General features: G+C 35.9%; 1 protein-coding gene across 2 annotated transcripts in view; it reads right to left on the bottom strand.

The window, feature by feature from the left end:
- Nucleotides 1-17,215, bottom strand: part of TMPRSS15 (transmembrane serine protease 15) — a 157,754-nt gene that overhangs the window by 59,052 nt on the left and 81,487 nt on the right. For both annotated transcript variants that reach the window (XM_047794828.1, XM_047794838.1), the window contains 2 exons: nucleotides 15,808-15,933; nucleotides 13,362-13,502 (listed from right to left, as the gene is read on the bottom strand). In XM_047794828.1, coding sequence (XP_047650784.1) covers nucleotides 13,362-13,502; nucleotides 15,808-15,933 — 267 coding nt within the window. The remainder of the gene's footprint in view (nucleotides 1-13,361; nucleotides 13,503-15,807; nucleotides 15,934-17,215) is intronic.

Genomic DNA, 17,215 nt, shown 5'->3' on the forward strand with positions numbered 1-17,215 from the left:
AGGAAAGAAATCATAAGGATAAGAACATATATAAGTGAAATAGAAATGAAGAAAACAATAGAAAAGATCAATGAACTAAAAGCTGGTTCTTTGAAAAGATTGACAAAATTGATAAACTTTTAGGCAGACTCATCAACAAAAAAAGGGAGAGGATTCAAATCAATGAAATTAGAAATGGGAAAGGAGAAGTTACAACAGACATAACAGAAATATAAAGGATCATAAGACTACTATAAGCAAGTATATGGCAATAAAATGGACAATGTAGAAGAACTGGAAATTCTTAGAAAGGTACAATATTCCAAGACTAAGCCAGGAAGAAATAGTAAATATGAACAGACCAATCACAAGTACTGAAATTGAAACTGTGATTTAAAAACTTCCAACAAATTCAAGTCCAGGACCAGATGGCTTCACAGGCTAATTCTATCAAGCATTTAGAGAAGAGTTAACACCTATTCTTCTGAAATTTGTCCAAAAAATTTCAGAGGAAGGAACACTCCGAAACTCATTCTATGAGGCCACAATCACCCCAATACCAATTCAAAGACACTACATGAAAAAGAACATTACAGGCCAATACCACTGATGAACATAGATGCAAAAATCCTCAAAAAAAATACTAGCAAATGAAATCCAGCAACACAGTAAAAGGATCATACATGATGATTAAGTGGGATTTGTCCCAGGGATGTATGGATTTTTTTCAATATCAGCAAATCAATCAGCGTGATAAACCACATTATCAAAATGAAGAATAAAAACGATATGGTCATCTCAATAGATGCAGGAAAAGCTTTTGACAAAATTCGACACCCATTTCTGTAGAAACCCTCCAGAAAGTGGGCAGAGAGGAAACCTACCTCAACATAATAAAGGCTATATATGACAATGGCTAACATCATTCTCAATGATGAAAAGCTGAAAGAATTCCTGCTAAGATGATGAACAAGACAAGGATATACACTCTCACCACTGTTATTCAATGTAGTTTTGGAAGTCCTAGCCACTGCAGTCAGAGAAGAAAAAGAAATAAAAGGAATCCAAATTGGAAATGAAGAAGTAAGTCTATTATTGTTTGCAGGTGACATGATACTATACCTAGAAAATCCAAAAATTCTCAACAAAATTTTAGCCAACCGAATCCAACAACATATCAAAAAGATCATACATCATGATCAGGTAGGGTTCATCCAAGATTCACAAGGATGGCTCAACATATGCAAATCAATCAAGCTCATACACCACATGAACAAAAGAAAAGTCAAAAACCATATGATCATCTCAATAGACGCAGAAAAAGCATTTGACAAAGTCCAACATCCATTCATGATCAAGACCCTTACCAAAGTGGGTATAGAGGGAACATTCCTTAACATAATCAAAGCCATTTATGACCAACCCACAGCAAATATAATACTCAATGGAGAAAAACTGAAAGCATTCTCACTCAAATCTGGAACAAGACAGGGATGCCCACTCTTACCACTGCTATTCAACATAGTGTTGGAAGTCCTAGCCACAGCAATTAGACAAACAAAAGAAATAAAAGGCATCCAAATAGGAAGAGAAGAGATAAAACTGTCACTGTATGCAGATGACATGATACTATACATAGAAAACCCTAAGGACTCAACCCCAGAACTACTTGAACTGATTAATAAATTCAGCAAAGTAGCAGGATATAAGATTACAACTCAGAAATCAGTCACATTTCTATATACCAACAATGAAATATTAAAAAAGGAACACAAAAATACAATACCTTTTAAAATTGCACCCCCAAAAATCAAATACCTCGAAATACACCTGACCAAGGAGGTAAAGGACTTATATGCTAAGAACTATAAGATATTAATCGAGGAAATTAAAGAAGATGGAAAGAAATGGAAAGATATTCCACATTCATGTATTGGAAAAATCAATATTGTAAAAATGGCCATACTACCCAAAGCAATCTACAGATTCAATGCAATCCCTATCAAATGACCCAGGACATTTTTCACAGAACTAGAACAAACAATCCAAACATTTATATGGAACCACAAAAGACCCAGAATTGCCAAAGCAATCCTGAGAAACAAAAACCAAGCAGGGGGCATAACTCTCCCAGACGTCAAGCAATTTTACAAAGCCACAGTCATCAGAACAGTGTGGTACTGGTATCAAAACAGACAGACAGACCAATGGAACAGAAGAGAGAACCCGGAAATAAACCCTGACACCTACGGTCAATTAATCTTTGACAAGGGAGGCAAGAACATAGAAAGGGAAAAAGAAAGTCTATTCAGCAAGCATTGCTGGGAAACCTGGACAGCTGCATGCAAAGCAATGAAACTAGAACACACCCTCACACCATGCACAAAAATAAACTCAAAATGGCTGAAAGACCTAAATAGAAGACAAGACACCATCAAACTCCTAGAAGAAAACATAGGCAAAACACTCTCTGACATCAACATCATGAATATTTTCTCAGGTCAGTCTCCCAAAGCAATAGAAATTAGAGCAAAAATAAACCCATGGGACCTAATCAAACTGAAAAGCTTTTGCACAGCAAAGGAAACCAAAAAGAAAACAAAAAGACAACATACAGAATGGGAGAAAATAGTTTCAAATGATGCAACCGACAAGGGCTTAATCTCTAGAATACATAACTTATACAACACAACAGCAAAAAAGCCAATCAATCAATGGAAAAATGGGAAAAAGACCCAAATAGACATTTCTCCAAAGAAGATATACAGATGGCCAACAAACACGTGAAAAAAATGCTGAACATCACTGATTATAAGATAAATGCAAATCAAAACTACCATGAGATACCTCATACCAGTCAGAATGGCCATCATTAAGAAGTCCACAAATAAGTGTTGGAGGGGTTGTGGAGAAAAGGGAAGCCTCCTGCACTGCTGGTGGGAATGTAAACTGGTATAGCCACTATGGAGAACAGTTTGGAGATACCTTAGAAATCTATACATAGAACTTCCATATGACCCTGCAATCCTACTCTTGGGCATATATCCGGACAAGAGTTTCCTTGAAAAAGACACATGCACCCGCATGTTCATTGCAGCACTATTCACAATAGCCAAGACATGGAAACAACCCAAATGTCCATTGACAGATGATTGGATTAGGAAGCTGTGGTATAGATACACAATAGAGTACTATTCAGCCATAAAAAAGAAAGACATAAGGCCATTTATAGCAACATGGATGGAACTAGAGACTCTCACACTGAGTGAAATAAGAAAGACAAATACCATATGATATCACTTATAACTGGAATCTAATATCCAGCACAAATGAACATTTCCACAGAAAAGAAAATCATGGACGTGAAGAATACTTGTGGCTTCTGCAGGGGGAGAGGGAGGGAGTGGGAGGGATCGGGAGCTTGGAGTTATTGGATACATCTTGGAATGGATTTACAATGATATTCTGCTGAGTAGCATTGAGAACTATGTCTAGATACTTATATTGCAACAGAACAAAGGGTGGAAAAAAATGTATACAAGTAAGTGTAACTGGCCCCCATTCTGTACAGTGGAAAAAAAAAAAGAAATTAAAAAAAAAGAAAAGAAAATCCTAAAGACACACCGGAAAACTGTTAGAGCTCTTCAATGAATCTGGTAAAGTTGCAGCATACAAAAATAAAACACAGAAATCTCTTGTATTTCTATATAATAACAATGAAAGATCAGAAGAAGAAATTAAGGAAACGATTCCATTTACCATCACATCAAAAAGACTAAAATACCTAGGCATAAACCTACCTAAAGAGACAAAAGACCTGTACTCTGAAAACTGTAAGTCACTGATCAAAGAAATCAAAGAGGACACAAACAGATGGAAAGATACAGCGTACTGCTGAATTGGAAGAATCAGTGTTTTCAAAGTGGGTATACTACCCAAGGCAATCTACAGATTCAACACAATCCCTATCAAATTACCAATTGCACTTTTCACAGAACTTGAACAAAATATTTAAAAATTTGTATGGAAGCATAAAAGATCAAACAGACTAGGTTGTTTCCTTCATGGCTCAGTGGTTAATGAATCCAACAAGGAACCATGAGGATGCAGGTATCATCCCTGGCCTCACTCAGTGGGTTAAGGATCTGGCATGGCTGTGAGCCATGGTATAGTTCACAGATGTGGCTTGGATCCTGCATTTGCGGTGGCTGTGGTGTTGGCTGGCAGCTATAGCTCTGATTTGACCCCTAGCCTGGGAACTTCCATATGCCATGGGTGTGGCCTTGGGAAAAAAAAGATCAAATAAACTAGGCAATCCTAAGAAAGAAAAAATGGAACTGGAGGACTCGGGCTCCCTGACTTCAGATTATACTACAAAGTTACAGGCATCAAAACAGTATCTTACTGGCACAAAACCAGAAATATAGATAAATAAAATAGGATAAAAAGCCCAGAAATATACTCATGCACTTGTGGTCAACTAATCTATGACAAAGGAGGTATGAATATCCAATGGAGACATAACAGTCTCTTCACTAAGTGGTGGTGGTTGGGAAAACTAGATAGCTACATGCAAAATAATGAAGTTAGAACTCTTTAACACCACACACAAAAATAAACTCAAAATGGATTAAAGACCTAAATATAAGACCAAATGCTATAAAACTCTTAGAGGAAAACATAGGCCAAACACTCCAACATGAACCATAGCAGTATCTTCTCAGATCCACCTTCTAGAGTAATGAAAATAACAACAAAAATAAAAAAATGGGAGTTAAATAAACTTAAGTTTTACACAGCAAATGAAACCATAAAAAATGAAAAGATAACTCATAGAATGGGAGAAAATATTTGCAAATGAAGCAACTGACAAAGGATTAATCTCCAAAATATACAAACAACTCCTGCAGTTCAATATAAAAAAAAAATACCCAATCAAAAAATGGGCAGAAGATCTAAATAGATATTTCTCCAAAGAAGACAAATAGATGGCCAAAAAATATGAAAAGGTGCATGACATTGCTAATTTTTAGAGAAATGCAAATCAAAATTACTATGAAGTATCATGTTGCACTGGCTACAATGGCCATCACCAAAAAGTCTACAAACAATAAATTCTGGAGAGCATGTGGAGGAAAGGGAACCCAGTTATATTATTGGTGGGAATGTTGATTGTTGCAGCCATTACGGAAAACAGCATGGACGTTCCACACATAACTAAAAATACAACTACTGTATGATCTAGCAATCCCACTCCTGGGCATGTGTCTGGAGGAAACCATAATTCACAAAGGTACATGCACTCAAATGTTTATTGCATTACTATTTACAAAAGCTAAGAATGGAAGCAACCTAAATGTCTGTTGACAGAGAAATGGATAAAGGCATGGTACATATATAAAATGGAATATTAGTCAGCCATTAAAAGAATGAACTAATGCCATTTGCAGCAAGATGGAGGGATCTTAGGTTATCATACTAAGTGAAGTTAGTCAAACAGTGAAAGACGAATATCATATGACATCACTTATATGGAATCTAAAAAAAGGATACAAACAAACTCTTTGCAGAACAGAAACAGACCCACAGATTTTGAAAAATTTATGGTTACCAAAGGGGACATGTGGGGGCAGGGAGATTGACTGGGGATTGGTATACACACACTGAAGTATATGGAATGACTGGCCAAAGAGACCTGCTGTACAGCACAAATAACTACCCAATATTCTGTGATAATCTATGTGGGAAAAGAATCTGAAAGAAAATGGATGTGTGTACATGTATAACCAAATCACTTTGTTTAATAGGAGAAATTATCACAAACTTGTAAATCAACTACACCTCAATTAAAACTTTAAAAAATGAAAAAAAAGATGTGCTTGATACATAAAATGGAATACTACTCAGCAATAAAAAAGGAATGAAAATAATGCCATTTGTAGCAACGCTGATGCAACTAGAGATTATCATATTAAGTGAAGTTAAGGCAGAAAGAGAAAGAAAAATACCCTATGTTATCACTTATATGTGGGAATCTAAAACATGGTGCAAATGAGCCTATCTACAAAACAGAAATAGACTCACAGACACAGAAAACAGACTTGTGGTTGCTAAAGGAAGGGAGAGGGAGTAGGATGGACTGGGAATTTGAGGTTAGTAGATGCAAACTATTGCATTAATATTGAATAAATAGTAAGGTCCTATTGTATAGCACAGGGAAATCTATTCAATATCCTGGGATAGATCATGATGGAAAATAATAGTTAAAAAATAATGGATATATATGTATGACTAAGTCACTTTGCTGTACAAGAGAAATTGGCACAGCAGTGTAAATCCAGTATACTGCAATAAAAAATAAAAATAGTAACCAAAAAAAATCATTTTTGAGTTAAAATTCTTACTTCCGTTTTCCCATTGTGCAACTTTACCCTCCAGATAACACAAGAAATCATACTCAAGGCTTTCCTCTGGGTATCTTACTACAATAGTTGGAGCTATCTGTATACAGTATTTTTTTATATATGATGATTTCTATTTTTTTCTATTCTCCACTGCACGGCATGGTGACCCAGTTACACATACATGTATACATTCTTTTTTCTCATGTTATCATTCTCCATCATAAGTGCATACAGTATTCTAAACTTTGTTAAAGTCTATATTTTTTCAACACAAATTTAAGTTACTTTAAAATTTTTTTTTTAAGGTAGGTAATGTTGGGCCGGTTGTTTCTACAAATCTTTATCTGGTGAGAATAGGTTACATGTATCAAATATAATAATATTAGGGAGAGTCTTGTAAATGTGGTTATCAATTTATTTCACAAATACATATTTTTTAACCAGATTAGTGAGAGGATAAACAGGCAAAAACAGCTATATATTCTACAGGCAAGCATTAATGTTTTAACTGACTTTATATATCAATCTGTCTAGTATTAATTTTCATTCAGAAAACAGGAATGCTTAAAACTGGTATTTATATTTACATGTATTTATATTTATATATTCTATTTAAATCTATATTTTACTATATTACATTTACTTTAAATGTTGACAGCCTAATTAAGTATCCATAATCAAATACCTGAATATACTTATTAGAATGTTAGTCACCACTAATTATTTTTACATTATCCCATTACTTTGTTTTCATAGTTTGTTAAAATAATTATGTAAAAATGAGTTTTCAATGCTGATAATTTAATCATAAATTTATTAATAATTTTACTTTTTTACTAGTTATATAGGCTATATATAATTGGAAAAGCATAATCCTTGGAATAAAAATTTAATTATCTGAATAAAAATATGAATGGAAACATGTAAATATCTGAAAATTGTAATTCACTTGTGCTTTAGCCATGCTGTTATGGTTATACCCTATGGACCTAGAAACATTAACCTATTTCCATAAGATGCATGCATTGGATGAAAAAACGCTGAGTGGGGCAAAACAATGTATTGTTGCTAAACTGAAATAGAAATGACAAATTCTGAGAAGTACGAATAAACTCAAAATTTTCCTTTACATGCATGGACTGGATTCTGATTCTTTGGACCATATAGCAGTTCAGGTTCATTAAGAAGTCTTTAATACAAAAGTTTAACTGTCTGTAGCCTCTGATGTCTTATTTCCAAACATTTTATACCCATGGTGAGAGAGGGCAAAAGAAATGTTGCTAAGAATTGAATTTTCCTGTTTTCTTGTTATGAAGTCTCCAGTAGCCTGCCTCATTTTGTCAACATATGCTTGATTTTAAATGGAACTGAGTTTTTCTCTAAGGCACATGCCACACAATCCTGGGAGGGCTTGAAACCCCTTAAACATAATCAGATGCCACTTCAACAGTTGCCTGTTAAGCACTGTTGAATTCAAAATTAAGACTCTGAGATTCAGAAGAGAGCAATGAGGGGACATTTATAGGAGAATGACCTTAATATATCTATATTTCATAGAGTCTAATGTAGATAAAATGTGAAAAATCAGATAATGAAAGGAGATACAAACCTATGTTATACAACTGTTTCATACTTCAATTGAATGTTTTGGAAGGTATCCCCAAAACATCTCAGAAGACCAATGAAGTACATACATGCTGTAAATTTATGATGTGCTTTTTATACATTTTTTTCCCCAAAATGACCAGCGAAGCCAAGCACCAATATAAACAGATATGTGTGCCTAATCTCTCTCTCCATTACCAGCATGATTCTCTTCCACTGCCAATTCCCTGTTTCTGTAATTGCTTTTCAGCCTTTTGGTGTAAAGATCTCTGTGGGGGAAGACTGTGCTGATGTCTCAATCACTCCTTTTCCTCCCCACCCGCACCATCTGTCTGGGGCTAAGAGGAATGTGAAACCACATTCCTGACATATTTACCACACAGTGATGGCCATGGAAGACTCCAATCCAGCTTCAATGGAGGGAATTTTCTCTAAATGATTTATTGCCTAAGTAACATAATCATAGTGGCTGAAATCTAGGGCCAAAAATAAAAACAACACCTATGCCTTAAATCTCATATCTACCTTATGTTGGAAGCCATAGATATGTTCTTTTGGCTTTTATCTTGAATAGAAATTGCCTATACAATTTTTCCAAATCCTCAATATATTTATCTTATTCTTTTTTTTTTCAACTTTTTGCCATTTCTTGGGCTGCTCCCATGGCATATGGAGGTTCCCAGGCTAGGGGTCGAATCGGGGCAGTAGCCGCCGGCCTACACCAGAGCCACAGCAACACAGGATCTGAGCCACCACAGCTCACAGCAATGCCAGGATCCTTAACCCACTGAGCAAGGCCAGGGATCGAACCACAACCTCATGGTTCCTAGTTGGATTTGTTAACCACTTCGCCACGACAGGATCTCCTAACTATTGTTTTTGCATTATGGATGCTGCTTTTGTACAGCATTTCATGAAAATGTGGTATTTTGGTGCTGGAGTTTTTGAATAAATGTGCAATTGGCCGAAATACTAAACCAAAATAAAAACACTTGTGCAGTTTACGCTATTAACAGAAACATCCAGTTAAGTCAGAAAAAAATAACTGGGAAAAATTCACAACTAAAGACTGAGCAATCTCCACCCAAATGGACTGGAAACCTTAAAAAAGATACCCTACTCCAGAAGAGAAGGAGGAGGCCACATCAAGAGGTAGGAGGGGTGATTTCACTATATAAACAACCCCATACCTCCTGGGTGGGAAGCTCCACAGACTGAAAACTAACTGGTTCACAGAGACTCACCTACAGGAATGAGAGTTCTGAGCCCCTATCAAACCCTCATGTGTGGGGATCTGGCACTTGGAGAAAGAGCCCCTGCAGCATCTGGCATTGAAGGCCAGTGGGGCTTGTGTGCAGAAGCTCCACGGGACTGGGGGAAACGGAGACCCCATTCTTAAAAGGCGCACATGGACTTTCACGTGCACTGGGTCCCAGGGCAGAGCCAGGTCTCCATAGGAATCTGGGTCAAACCTGACTGCAGTTCTTGGAGGACCTCCTGGGAAAACAGGGGTGAATGTGGCTTGTTGTGAGGGAAGGACATTGGAAGCAAAGCTCTCAGGAATATTCAGCAGCCTGTGCCTTTTTCTGGAGGTGGTCAATTTTGGGAAAATCTGGCCCCACCTGTCAGTCAGTGCTGAGAAGCCCCAGGGCAAACAACAATCCAGGTGGGATCACAGCCCCACACCTCAGTAAACAGGCTACCTAAAGACCCCTCAGGCACACAGCTACTTCTAATCCCATCCAGAGACTAAGCCCCACCCACCAGAGGGATTAGAATCAGCTCCACCTACCAGTGGGCAGGCATCACCCCCTCCCATCAGGAAGCCTACAGCAAGCCCCCATACTGACTTCAGACACAATGGGGGCAGACACCAGAAGTAAGAGAGGCTACAACCCTATTATCTGTAAAAAGGTCACCACACCAAAAACCTATCAAAATGAAAAGACAGAGAACTATAACTCAGATGAGGGAGAAAGGAAAACCCCCAGAAAATCAGCTAAGCGATGAGGAGATTCTCAGTCTCCAGGAAAAAGACTTTAGATTGTTGATGCTGAAGATGATGCAAGACACTGGAAATAAACTGGAGGCAAAGATGGATAAGTTACAGGAAACACTGACCAAAGAGTTTCAAGATATAAAACTTAAACAGGAAGCGATGCAAAATACAACAACTGAAATAAAAAACTCAGTAAAAGCAGCCAACAGCAGAATACAGGAGGAAGAAGAACGAATAAGTGAGGTGGAGGACAGATTAGTGTAAATTATGGATGCAGAACAGAAAAGAGAAAAAAGATTGAAAACAAATGAAGAGAGTCTCAGAGAACTCTGGGACAATGTGAAACGCACCAACATCTGTATTATAGGGGTGCCAGAAGGAGAAGAGGGAGAGAAGGGGACAGAAAAAATATTCCAAGAGGTAATAGCCGAAAACTTCCCTAACATGGGAAAGGAGCCACTCACTCAAATCCAGGAAGCACAACAAGTACCATATAAAATAAACCCAAGGAGGAATACACCGAGACACATATTAATCAAACTGACCAAGATTAAAGACAAAGAGAAAATCTTGAAAGCAGCTAGGGAAAAGAAACAAGTGACATACAAGGGAACCCCAATAAGGTTATCGGCAGATTTCTCAGCAGAAACTCTGCAGGCCAGAAGGGAGTGACATGATATACTTAACGTGATGAAAGGAAAAAACCTCTAACCAAGATTACTTTACCCAGCAAGGCTCTCATTCAGATTTGAAGGAGAAATAAAAACCTTCTCAGATAAGCAAAAGTTGAGATAGTTCAGCAACACTAAACCAGCCTTACAACAAATACTAAAGGAACTTCTCTAGGTGGAAAAGAAAAGACAGCAACAGGAAACAAAAATTCCACAAATGACAAGGCTCACCAGTAAAGGTATATATACAGTAAAGATATGAAATCATCCATGCACAATTATACCACCAAAATCAGAAATCATGAGAAGAGGTGGGTATAAATGCAGGACACTGGAGATGAACTTGCAATTAAGAGAACACCAACTTAAAACAATCTCATATACATATAGACTCATATCAAAACTTCAGAATGACTGCAGACCAAAAATCTACAATGGATACACAAACAAGGAATCTCTGAAGAAGAAATATATCTCATAGTAAATAAGTGCATAATCCACCATAAAGGGAGTCATTTGACATCATTCTTGGAATGCTGAAGTCTTCTTAGATCTGATTCTGATTTCCTCTCCATCAAAGAATTTATGATAATTATAATTAAATAATGAAAGTGTACAATTAAATAATATGGTTCTACAATTGTATTATTAATAACCATTTCTCTCCATGGTACAATGTAAGGTCTATAATGTCTTGTTTATCATATCACCTAGAATGGTGTAATGCCTATGTTGAAGAATCAATAAGATGTAACAAATTGTGAGGACATATTTATATAGTTACAGTGTTTTTTAACCAATTTATGCATTTTATATTTTACTTATTTTCAGAGGGTGTATTATTTTTGTTATTCTTACCAGTTGAGTTATTCTTTTTATTATGCTATATAAAATATTTAATGGTATATAAGGCTTTCTTCTTTATAAATTTTAGTTGCATAATATAACAATTTTAATATAATGCTTATTATTAAAGAAAAATTGAAATGTAATAGATAATACTAAATAGTAAGGATGAAAGCCATACAAAATGGGATAAAGAATAGAATAAATTTCCTATTTGTCTCAGCATATTTTCCATTCCACTTCTCCAGAGGGAGTCACTTAATCTGTTTCTTACGATCCATGATATAATAATCTGTGTGAATGTAATTGTGTTTAAATGTATGTATTTTATTCTGTAAAGAAATTAAAAATTAAAAAAAAGAAAAAAAAAGAAAAAAATAGCTGGTTCTGGTAGAATTTCAACAAGAAATTCCTCTGTCCAAAGAGGATAATAGGGGTAGAATCGAATGACTCAGTTTTACAATGGGGGTCTCAAAATTGTCTCAATTAATTTTCTCCAAGGTAGTGATTTAATTATCTTCTAAGTTTTATTTTGAACACACTACATCTATCTATATTTAATAATTTATTTACATATATAAATCAATAAATAGATGAATCAATAAATTCTAATTTTCTGTTCTCAAAATTTTTGTTTTCTTTTGTGCTGCATATATTTCATAGCCCTTCATATTTTTATTTACTTCACTAATTGATTTTCTGATTGATTAATGTCAATGTTGCTTATAAATCCTAAGTAATAGCTTCTTAAACCTATCACAAAATCCACAAAATTCAGAAGGTCAGGATAGCCGTTTACTCCCCCCTAAGCAGCTTGGACAGGAATAACTGTTAGGACTTATTTTCAGGGCCAAAGGGTAGATAAACCACAGGTCAACTTCTGTATTTGCAGTTAAGCTGAAAGCATATGTTCTTCTGGGATGGAGTCTGAGGTTTAGGCCAGTTGCGAATGGAGAAACTGATATTTATGCAGATGAATCAGGAATTAGACATCAGGTCAGATGAAGAGCTATGCTCCAAACCTACCTCTTTTTTAGACATTCTAGTTAAAGACAAACTGATGACAATCTCCCATGGAAGAAAAAGACAGATGTAGGGAGCCATGTGTAATCTGTCTTCTTGACCTATTTATACCTAAAGAGAACTACCAAGCTGTGGGACAGAAGTATTTAAAGAAACCCTAGCCCAAGAAGGGGTGCTGAGAGCTATAAAAAATTACCTGTAGAATTACATATATATATAATATAAGCGTATTATATATTATATATATAATCTCCATGATGAGGAGGCAGGTCACAATCTTGATTCTCTGATTATGTTATGGATATAACGAAAAATATAGGGTAAGGAGGTTGTGTATCCTACAGATATTAGCATCAAATTCTTTCACCCTTCATGGCAGTGCCTTTACACTGCTTGTCTCCAAGAAGCTAATGACGTTAATTTTTTATTTGGATGTTGTTGGCATTCCAACAGTTCACTTGCCTGCCTCCCTGCTGTTCCCTAACAATATTCTTGGCAGAGAGAACCTGACAGATAAGCCTCCTTCCTCACACTGCCAGGAACTTCCCTTTACAGTTTAAAATGGCCCTCTTCAGTGAACAAAATGCACAACTCTTTACACTCCAGAGAGTGCAAATAGGTCTACTGAAAAAAAATAGTGTGGATTCCTGCTCTGAATCAAGTCAGTTAGTGGTTAAATAGGTATAAAGGAAGAAGGACAATCTCCTTTAAGCTGAGGAAGAATGAATGAATGAATGAACGTACTAGACTGCAAACCTTAAAATTTAACCTTGCATGCTTCTATTGCTTTTCTTCAAAAGGTACAAGGAAGCATGTGATCCGGAGAGCACTAACCTGGAATCCCCAAGTGATAGCCAGTTGTGAAATTTGCTTTAAATCCCCCTTTTGTCAATGCATCATTAGTGATAAAAAGCACAGTCATTCTGTTGGTGGTTGAGAACACATCTTCTACTGGACCAGGCCCTGTGTACACAGCTGTTCCAAAGGAAAACGGGATAGTCAGTGAGAAGATCCTTTGACTCCAAAGGAAATATTTCTTTTTTCTTAGTTCTTCTTCTGGAGGTGTGCAACATGCAGCAGGGTTTGCTCAAGAAGCAGCTACATGTAAATATATGTGTATATTCTTTGACATTTTAGACACTGCTTCTAGGTAAGCCAACTGCTCCGTTAACTTTTCCTAGTATTAATGTTTCTGTGGCTCTATAATTGAATGATGAATTATTCATAACATTGGCTTAGCACCACTACTGTTCAAACTCATATTATACCAGAAAAATGATAATTTGCCTTCTTGGAAAGACATTTATAAAATAATGGAGATTATAGTCTCCTTTAATAAATAAAATGTCCAAGTTTATTTGACATTTTCAATAAATTGAATCTTTAACTTAATCTGAAAAATGAATTACTTAGAGGCAGATAACATAAACCCAAATGCTGGTTTTCAATTTGTTTCCCTCTATTCTCTGGGCTTTGAGGGTTTCCTAAACAATAAAATAGTCTTCATTAAAAAATAAAGGCTTAAGTTAATTCAAAAATACATTCATTTTATTAAATATTTTATATACTGGAATCCTTGAGAGTGATTCTGTTTCAAAAGGACTTCTTGCCAGCAAATTTGAAAACTATGTTTCCTTCTGGAATTCTTATTTACTTTTCAATGATTGGTGGAAATACTAAAGGCAAAATGATAAAAATTGATTTTCCTTAGATCATGAGAACACCGAAATTTTTATTAGAAAGACAATGTCAACTGAAAATGGAAAACTTACTCAAAATGTGTTTGTAACTATATAAAATCAAATTTGAAGCTCTTGAGTTCTTGCTACCATGGGGCTCTCACCCCACTGAGATTTTCACTATTTTTTTGTTCTGTGTGTGGCTCTCAAAATCCTCTCCCAGCAAACTTGTACTCTACAACTTTGTGGGATTTTGCTGAGGAACCTTACATAATGAGTGATGGATTAGTATGGGTGGGATACCCTCTCTACCACCCTGCTCCTTCACTGCTATAGAAAGTGCCCTCTGGAATCTCTATCCATTGGTTGCAGTGTCCATGTGATTGCATAGTTATCTGGCCAGATTTTATAGGAAATGGTTAAAAAGGTCTAAAGCATAATTTGATAGAGTTCCCTGGTGGCTTCGCTGGTTAAGTATTAGGCATTGTCATGGCTGTGGCACAGGTTTGATTCCTGGTCCAGGAACTTATGAATGCCTCGGGCATGGCCAAAATTTTTTTAAAAAGTTAGAAAATAAAACACAGTTAGATACTTTTACTTGTTAAGTGTGTTTTTTCTTCATACCAGTTGAACTTTCATGCATTTTCATAGTTTATTTATTTATTTATTGTCTGAGGCATATGGAGTTTCTAGGCTAGTGGTCGAATAGGAGCTGTAGTCTCTGGCCTATACCACAGCCACAACAATGCCAGATCCAAGCCACATCTGCCGCCTACAACCAGAGCTCAAGGCAAAGCCGGATCCTTCACACACTGAGAGAGGCCAGGGGTAGACTCTGCGTCCTCATGGATGCTAGTCAGATTCGTTTCCACTGAGCCACAATGGGAACTCCCAGTTTCCTAGATTAATTATCAAGAGGTACTTTCCTAAAAGTTGGCAGTAATTCAATAAGATATTAGCTATTGTACCTGATAAAATTTTGTTCTGCTAACATATATTTTATGATCTAGGTATAACAGTTTTCTCTAGAATCATAACCTTCTCCCCATTTATTAAAAAAATTAATGATCAATAGATAGGGAAAATCAATTAGTTAATTTTTGAATCATTCTCAGATACTTATGTAGAAGCAACTAGTAATAGAGACAGACAAAGCAATAATGAAACACAAAATAAAAATAATTTAGAAATGTTGCATATTTCTTCCCATAGTTTGAAGTGAAATAAAACCTATGTAATAGCTACCTTTGGACATACATTATACACATAATGCATAGAAAACTGCAAAATGGATGTTCTTAGTTTTCATTCTCTTGGGTGTAATGCTTATTGTAGTGAGTTAATAGCAGCTGGTAGGAAATGCTGACTCAAAACTATCAATCCTGGTTTACCAAGAATGCTTGAGAAGAGTATTCTTCTGTCACCACTGCAAACACTCCCCTTATTGGATGTACCATATGAAATTTGACATGGTACGCTACTGTTGCATTTTCATTTTGCTAGTTATAAAAGGAGTGACTGCATTAATTGAGAAATGCTCTCTCCATCAGTCCAAAGTCTTGAGCTATATAACCCTCTCAATATTTCAATTGGAGACTTACCCAAGAGCAATGAGTCATCTTCTTCCCCATCTCTGATTTCAACTACATCTGCAATGTTTTCCAAGTCAAATTCTTCAAAATGAAGCTGTATATTTTTTCCCTTTTGAGCATTTAAATTCCAAACACCTTAAAAGTAATAAATAGCAACACTTAAACAAACTTCTTTTGATTTCTCTTAAAAACTACAGTCTCTTGAGAATTCCAAATCACTTTCAAAGATTTTATTTTATGAAAACCAATATTCCTAGCTGTTCATGTGTGTGAAGAAATATTTTGCCTATTCCAGAATATATATAGTAAGATTTCAATTAAATATGAAATAATATACTGTAATTGAATGTTTTATTTCATTTAAAATGTAATTCTTTAATCAAAGCTTGCAAATAGCCTTTACTTCTACAATCTAAGATTTATGAATATCAAATGATATGAAGTCTATTTCCATTTACTTTATTTTCCATGATTAAATTTAGAGGAAAATGGGGTGATTAAAAGGTAATTTGTTGAGCAACTAAACTTTACTATTTCTTTAAGTGTTGCCATTATTTATATGTGTCACATGATGATAGTTTCTTTCGAAACAAAATAAAAACAAAATTACTAGCCTTAGTATCAATAAACACTCCTTGTTCTTCATTTATTCTTTAAATGATTTAGTCTGTAGATTCTGTTCTAGGCTCTCGACTCATTCTGTGTAAGTGTTGTCACGCACTCTTAAGAAGGGCATTTTATTGACAATGGTAATGACTCCACGTCTTTCATTTTTATACTTTTTTTGAGAGGTAGATCCATGTCTCCAGGCATTTACTGTGTTTGGATAAAGGTATCTCAAGTTCAACATGTAATAAAGGGAACATACAATTACCGACTTCCCCAATTCATTCTTTTAGTCCTTCTATCTAGGTGAATGGTACCACTAATCATGCTCTTATAGTTGTCTCCACCAGAAACCTCCACATCTTCCCTGACCTCCCCTCTCCTACCACATTCAATCAATCACCAAGGCCTGCCAGGACTGCCTCCTACATCTCTGGAATCCCATTAACTTCTAAGTCTCCATTGCCACTATCTGATTTTTCATCTCATAAGTGATGATGATGGCTCTTTTGCCATCCATCCCTGATCCTACTGCCTGGTGGATCCATCTGAGATGCAAACTTCATCACTATTTTCCAGTAGACCATTTAAAGTCTCCTCGGTGCTCTCAGAATAAAAGCCAAACTGCTTAACATGGAGTGAAATACATTCGCACCTCAATTTCATTTTTATCCTTACATAATTTACCTTGGAGATTTGAGAAAAAGTCAGTCTTTTAACTCCAAACTTTTGTATGTTAAGTTCCCCTCATGGCCTCCACAGCCTCCTGCTTTTCCCTTGCCACAGCAGTATCTTAGACATTTTGTGATGC

The sequence above is a fragment of the Phacochoerus africanus genome, chromosome 1 (assembly GCF_016906955.1).
Source record: "Phacochoerus africanus isolate WHEZ1 chromosome 1, ROS_Pafr_v1, whole genome shotgun sequence".
Taxonomy (NCBI): Eukaryota; Metazoa; Chordata; class Mammalia; order Artiodactyla; family Suidae; genus Phacochoerus; species Phacochoerus africanus.